The following is a 7332-nucleotide window of genomic DNA, read 5'->3' as shown; positions in this document are numbered from 1 at the left end:
GGGAGGGGGGGGGGCAGGAGCAGCAAGATGGGATCCGTGTGGTCTCAGAGAGCACAGTTTCTGGTGCTGCCGGGCCACCCAGCAACACGGTACAGCCATTCAGCTTCTTGTCGTGTGTCCCTGTCAATCACCAGTTGGGCGGATGCACAGTGTAAACCCCAGCAGCGCATCTGCCGCAGAATATGTGGACTAGCACGTCACTGTCATAAGCCTCAGCCATCAGCAGTTGATTCCTCTAGTGAAAGTGTACTGAGAAGCAGTTTCCAGGGTGCTCTGGGTATGTTGGGGGTACAGGAGGTACGTTCTCAGGAACGGCATCCATTGCTTCATACTTTTCCGGCTAGTCATAGAGAAGCTTAACTCTGGTACTTAAAAAAAATCATTTAAAGCCCTCTACTATATGAACTGCAAACAGATCATGAACTCTCAACCACGTAAATCCAGTTCCTTATGCACAGTAGCATCAGTGAATGAAACTAGCTAGACAAAGGTTTTACCATACAACCTTGGCATGAAAGAGCACTCCAATTTAAGAGATCTATAACCTGATTATCTTCAATATTTTTTAAAAATCCAATTTCAAAACTATTTTTTAAAAAAATAGAGATGTTTCTTGTCAAGAGTATCATCTATTCCTTTCCACAATCGCTAAAGAAAGAGGCCAAGGCTTCCCGTGTTCGCATCATATTAGCTAGTCTGTGATGTCTTCAAGTGACTTAGTGTTGTCATCATGGACTTAATGACACTGGATATGCACAGAAAATCTGATTTTCTTAGTGAGTATAGGTGCGATCTGAAATAAGCCGTATTTATAAATGGGAACTTTCTCATTCAATTAAGTAAATTAACATTTTACAATTCTTGCTCAACATAACCTTAATCCCTGAATTGTAAATAGGGTTGGTATCCTGACATAAATTTAGCTTTCATATTATTTGTTACATAGTGTTTTAAGGCTGACGGATCATTAGAGAGAAAGGAGGGGAAACAGTACTTACCATAGAATCGTGCTAATTTGTTTAAACTAAAATGGAAACTATAGACTTTTCATAGTGCCATGACTACACCCATCCACAGCCATGCCCAGCCATCAGCGGCCACAATGGGGGTCTTCACACCTAGACACATGATCAGTTTGGCACCTGAGCCTGATACCTTTATGTCTCAGTCAGTTAACCTGTTTGTTAGCATGAACAAAACCAGACCGAGCTATTGGGTTGTCGGAAAAGTCATGACGTATTTTTTCTATGTTTTTCATTGCAAAAATGCGTCATGACTTTTCCGACAACCCAATATATGGGTTTTGAACATAAATTTACTATGAAATCTTAATAAATGGATTTGAAGGCCAGGAGTTGAATAAAGGTTGCATGTTTCTTTGTTCTGGTCTGTAGATGGGGCTTCACTGAGTCATAAAGAACTGAAGTTGCTTCAAAACCCAGAGGGACTTCTATATAATATCACTTCCCCCGGCCACCAGCTTTAGATTGCCCAGGGAGTCTCTCCTGTGCCATGCTACACCAGCCTGAGGAAACGTACGACACACTAATACCTTTCTCAGTAGCAGAAGTGGCAGCCACAGTAGCTAAAGTCTGTTGGTTTTCTAGACGGCCTGAGAAAGAGCCCCGGGAAGTGCTAAGCAGTGAAAAGGAAGTTGGTCTACTCCAACTTCTTATGAAGACTTTGTTTTTAAAAGTGGTTGTGCTGTTTCCAAATCAGAACACACATATATGTTCTAAGTGTTTTACACATATTGCTTCATAACCACTATGTGATAAGCTATGTGGAACTATCAGTTCCATTTTTCAGTAAAATAAATAAATAAAGTGGGGGGGCACAGAAAAGCTAAGCCAGAAGCCACTCTGCAAGTAAGCTGAGGAGGCAGGAGGGCAACTCAGCCGGTGCCCTGAAGCCTGCACTGCCCGTACATTAAGCTCTTCAAATTGGTACAAGATGCTCGAGCCAGAGAAAAACACTATTGTAAATCTGTAATAATGAAGAGCAGGTCAGCCGCAAGGTTTTAAAACACTGAAACCTTAAAATGAGCTTTTTACGTTGTCTGCAACTTGACTGTAGAAAGAATTCATCTGCAGACACACTGCCACTTTGCATAATAAATGTGTGATTATAGTCCTATGCAAACTGAAACCACACAGAAATACCACAAAATGGCTTAGCCCAAAAGACAACAGCAAATGTTGGCAAGACGGTGGAGAAACCGAAATTCTCCCAAATTGCTGATGGTGATGTATAATATGTGGCCGCTTTGGAAAAGCAGCTCTGCAGTGTCTTAAAACTTAAACGGACGTTTACAAACACTCCGATGCCATTCCTAAGAATCTACCCAAAGAGAAATGAAATGCTAGGTCCACAAAGACTCATTCAGAGCAGAATTCTTCACAATAACCCTAAACTGGAACCAATCCAAGTGTTCATCAACTGGTCAATGGAATAACAAAAGAGGGCCAAAAATAAAAATAAAAAAGGCAATGTCCACGAAAGACAGATTTAAAGAAGCAAGCAGACCAGGGTTTGTCTGGGGTGTGAGGTTACAGGCGGCACTGACTGCAATGAGCTCTGGGGGTTCCTGGGGGATGTGGAAATGTCCTAAGCCTGGGTTGGGGGGACAGTTGCACAACTATATGAATTTGCTACAAGGCACTGAATTGTACACTTAAAATGGGTAAGTGTTATAAGATGCAAAGCATACCTCAAAAACACTGTTAAAAATAAAATGTGACAAATATACCTTTCTTTTTCATTTTTTACTCAACTATCATTTGGCAAAAGATCCCAGGAAGCCACATACTGCACTAAATGCGATAAATGGGATGAGAACTGCAGTACAGGTCCTTAGGGGTCGTAACTAAAGCTCAGATGAGAGTGACGTGATGTATTTGGTAAACTACAATATAAATCGAACGTGCTACCAAGACTCTGATTATAATTATGCCGCGAAAATCCACATTTTACAGGCACTGTTACTTTAACACAGAACTCATGGCAATCTATGAACATAGATCTGGAAATGCACTGTAGCTAGAGGATCCTAAAATTATTATAATTACTCACGGCACACCCAAACCCTGTCTCTTCTACTACCCACAACTGTATGGCACAGGTACTACGCAAATCTGCAGATGTGGGTGGAGCCTGACTTGTCATCTGTCAACCCTACAAGGGGAAAGAATGGCTCGAAATTTATAAAACTTTTCCTTTCCAGATGAAGAGGTAGCCTTATTAATTTCTATTAATAGGAAAGCTTCTGCTGACAATTTTCTATTAGGCATTTGGCATACTCGCAAAGGTGACAGATGGACTGGAACTCAGAAGTGTGCCAAAAGACTTCATGCGAAGTGATGTAGTCAAAAAATACGCCAGTTTCCCTGGTTACAGATTAATATCCAATTAAAAATATTCATGGTTGGGGTCATTACAGCTTACAAATTGCTTGAAAAAAAAACTGCTTTTGTTGTTGTTTTCTGTATTTTTAATGTTTTTAGGTTTGACTCTCATAAAGGTTTCTGGTGTCAATTACTGGAAGAAGGTAAAACAAAATGCCTTGGAAAGAGCAAAGGAAGAAAATACCCGCCAATGGGCCCTGATGTAAGTAGAGAGCTTCACATACACACTAAATAAGGAAAATGCTAAATAATAATAGATTTACTTTCTTAGAAAAGTCGTTAAAATTAAAAGTCAGCCTTTCTAAAAATTAAAAGTGACATTTGGATATCAATGTTTGTTTTGATCTTTCCAATAATATATCACCTATCAGGCGAGAATAAAGGAAAACAACAGGATTTCTCACCTTGAATCAGAACAAAGAAGGTAGCATGTCATTCCAGAAAGACAGATATGCTCACAGAAATATTAGCACTAAAAATGTTAACTGAAACCAAGGCGGGAAATATATCAACTGGAAGTTGAAAATACGACTAAAAGATTTCCATTTTTGTTTCGCTAAATCACCCTACAGTAGTAAGCGGGGCCTGAATAATAATAATTACTGGTGTACTAAGCTTTGAACTGTTAATATGCCATGAAAACTCTTGCCAGGTTTGAAAACGATGCCCACAAGGCCAGTTAACTGAAGTAGCTAACTAGTCCCCAATATCAGGAGGTTTGGTCCAAACTCCAAAGGGATGGATCCCCAGAGGCTCGGTGCTGAGTCTCCCAGGTGGGACAGTCAGTTCCCATGGGGGAAGTATTAGGGAACCAGCCAGCTACAGCTGCTCCGAGCAGAGCGTCAGTCATAAAGAGGAGAGACGCCCAGTGAGACGCTCAGAGAGCGCACACAGGGGTGTTCAGAAACTCGGGCTCCTCCCTGGATCCCAGGCCTGGCTGGAGCAAAGGAGGCACAAAGCAATGGGGCTCCCGGGTGCGGTGTCGGGGAGACAGCGCTTAGCTCCCCTTTCTCTGACCTGAGCGTGCCAGCAGGGTCTGTGGGCTGAGACAGACCAGAAACAGAGAGACGAGACGAAATACACAAACCACACAGAGTTCTGGGTCTCCCTGATCACAGTGGTGCTGACAACAGGGCACGAATACTCAGCTAGTTCCGATGATTATGACCCCTGCCCAGATCTGTCACATGAAATAATCCATACAAGATGGACCTTTTTCTATCGCATTTAAAATGGAGTACCATGTATGACATTTGAAAGAATAGCACAAGGAAGCAAATAAAAACTTTTTCCAAGTTCAACTCAACAGAAAATCTCAGGATAGTATAAAGCAGGAGGTACAGGTAGAGAAATAGACCCCACCCCCACCCCCAACAACAGCGTCCCTGACCACGGTCATCAAAACTGTGCAAAACCCACTGGGTGCCACCTCTCAACAGGGCCCTTTCCATTTCCAACAGTTTCAATTATTAAAATATTTGTATTTATTGAAGGAAAACCTACCTCCCTGTAAGGAAGGGTAAGCTTGCAAGGCATTCTTTCCCTTTCCTGGGTCACAGAGTGCAAATACACCAGGTGATGGAGTTACCTGGTTTACCTACTGCATTTCTAAGGCTTGCCACAATAGTGAAAAGTGTCTATACGTAGGGTGTGTATTTTGAAGAATAGAGTCACTGCATTTATATTGTCCTGAATGAACAGTCCACAAGCTTACTGTAAATCTGAATCCAGGCTCGATACAGATGTAAACACCGTGAAAGGATGTGAAGTGCACTGTAACACACGGAATGAAATAGGCTTTTCTCTCCCCGCCCCCTCAGAGCAGGGCCTTCCTCTCCAGCTACTATCGAGACCACAACGCGGAGCTGTCCAAGCTGCTGCACAGGCTGGGGCAACCCCTGCCGGCCTGGCTGAGACAGGAGCTGCAGAAAGTGAGGTAGCACTGGGGAAACATCTTGAGACTCCACGTTCCATGCAACACCCACCTTTCCAAAGCTTCCAGAAGCTACCAAAAGGCTGTTTAAAAATATACCTCTTCAAATGAGAAAACCAAGAACCAAGTTCCTTCCATGTGCTGGCACGTGGATGATTAGGAATAAAGGAAAGAAAACCTGTCTGTCGGAAGCCTTGGGGCCTCTGCCGTTTCCTTACCCCACATTGAGCCTGTGGGATTTCGTGGACTGCTGGGCACTCACGTTGAAGCCAACAGCACCCAATACAGATGCCAAACATGAACGCAGACCTGCTCCACTTCACAGCACCAGTCACACTTCTGCGTATCAGCTAAGAGCGTGTTTCTGTAGGTTCTAGACCACTGTTTGCCTGTACAATGTTTCTTATTCTTTGAGTCTATAAAGTGTCCTACAAAACGAGAAGCAGCATAAACATCACAAGGCAGCATAAAATGGCGAAGGCAGAACACTTGTGAGAAACGCTTGCCAAAATATTAGCCCACTGAAGTATCTAGAAATAACTGTAAATTACAAGTTATGCCAGGTCAGAGTGGAAAAATTATGTCTGAACTTTATCTGCATTAAAAAAAGATAACTGCTATAGCAAAAAAAAAAGTGATTTTTCAAACACATAGTCTAGTGCATTTATGTAAAAATTACTAACTCCTCTATCATAATGTCATTGTTACACTGCTGTAAAGCCATTGGATGGTAAATAGAAGTACGCTGAGTATTTCAAGTCAGTAAATAACAACATAAAGTGTGCTGACTAGCTCCTCCGAAGGGGAGAAATTGTACGGGTCTGAAGATGTATCATTGACAACTTGTGTCTGCTTTCTTGGAGCTGCACATCTCCAGTAGTCCTTGCTGGTTCTAAAGAAACGCTTGCACAAAATCTGAGTTGTGTGTCATCTCCAGAAACAGATTGACTTTTAACTGTGAATAACTTTTTTTTTAACATTCCCCAGAACAAAACCTATTAAATGAAAATGAAGAACAGTTTCTCTAGATATGTTAGGCTATTTACGTTTAAATTTTAGAAAGGCTACATTTTTCCAAATAGTTCAAAACAAAGTTGTATAATGTAGAGATTTATAACAAAAAAACAAATTAATATATGATTGTTAATCTGATATTTGCAATGATGCTTTTAATACAAGGTAGAAAAAAATAGGGCCGAGTCCCATTTTTTTAGAACATTTCATACATCACTCTCGTGGAAGACCATGGAACATAGTTAAATTTATGGTTGTCTACTAAATTAAATGGGAGAAGTACAAAGATGAGCCAGGCACAGTTCTTAAAATATATTTACACTTAAATTTCAAGTGATTATATTATTAACAACATATTCAAAAATGAGAAGGTCATACCTATTTTCCTGTGTTTGCATTTACTTAATTTTTAAGCTTCTCTACAGATATAAAACTTAAGTAGTAAATAAATTCCCTGTGATGGCTATACGAGTATAAGCCTTTATAAAATGTTATTGAAAGTATGATTAGAAAAAAAAAAAAAGATATGCAAGGAAAACCTAAAGCCAACTATTTTCGTTGTTGTCATGTGTGAAACTATAGCAGTCACTCACTGGTTATACAACAAATTTTGAGATCCTTCCACTTGCTATAAATTTTTTAAATTACATTATAATTATTAATTAAATTGTTTTTAAAGTTTTATGTCCCCAAATGATACACAAATTTTTAAACAAACAAGCTATTGGCAGAAAGAATTGCAGAAAGAACCAATTTTTAAAACTCCTAGCTGTAAAAGCAAAATCAAGGGCATTTGGAAAATGGCAAACTCAGTCTCCACGCTTGCCGCTGCCTTTCTCAAAGCAGTGCATGCCCAGAAAAATGCATACAGTGAATTTAAGAAAATTGGCTTAAGACGGACAAACACAGTGGGAATAGGCCCCAACAACATCATGTTTTCATTTTGACAATATTTCTACTGATAAAAGGAAAAAAAAAGAA

General features: G+C 40.4%; 1 protein-coding gene across 3 annotated transcripts in view; it reads left to right on the top strand.

Moving 5' to 3' along the window:
- Positions 1-7332, top strand: part of LOC109373498 (bifunctional heparan sulfate N-deacetylase/N-sulfotransferase 3) — a 107206-nt gene extending 99874 nt beyond the window's left edge. For all 3 annotated transcript variants that reach the window (XM_019627549.1, XM_019627372.1, XM_019627462.1), the window contains exons 13-14: positions 3504-3606; positions 5225-7332. In XM_019627549.1, coding sequence (XP_019483094.1) covers positions 3504-3606; positions 5225-5344 — 223 coding nt within the window. In that variant the 3' untranslated portion in view covers positions 5345-7332. The remainder of the gene's footprint in view (positions 1-3503; positions 3607-5224) is intronic.

This window comes from Hipposideros armiger, unplaced genomic scaffold (assembly GCF_001890085.2).
Source record: "Hipposideros armiger isolate ML-2016 unplaced genomic scaffold, ASM189008v1 scaffold_1, whole genome shotgun sequence".
Classification (NCBI taxonomy): domain Eukaryota; kingdom Metazoa; phylum Chordata; class Mammalia; order Chiroptera; family Hipposideridae; genus Hipposideros; species Hipposideros armiger.
The sequence above is the reverse complement of the archived record's forward strand: the minus strand, read 5'-3'. Positions and strand labels throughout refer to the sequence as shown.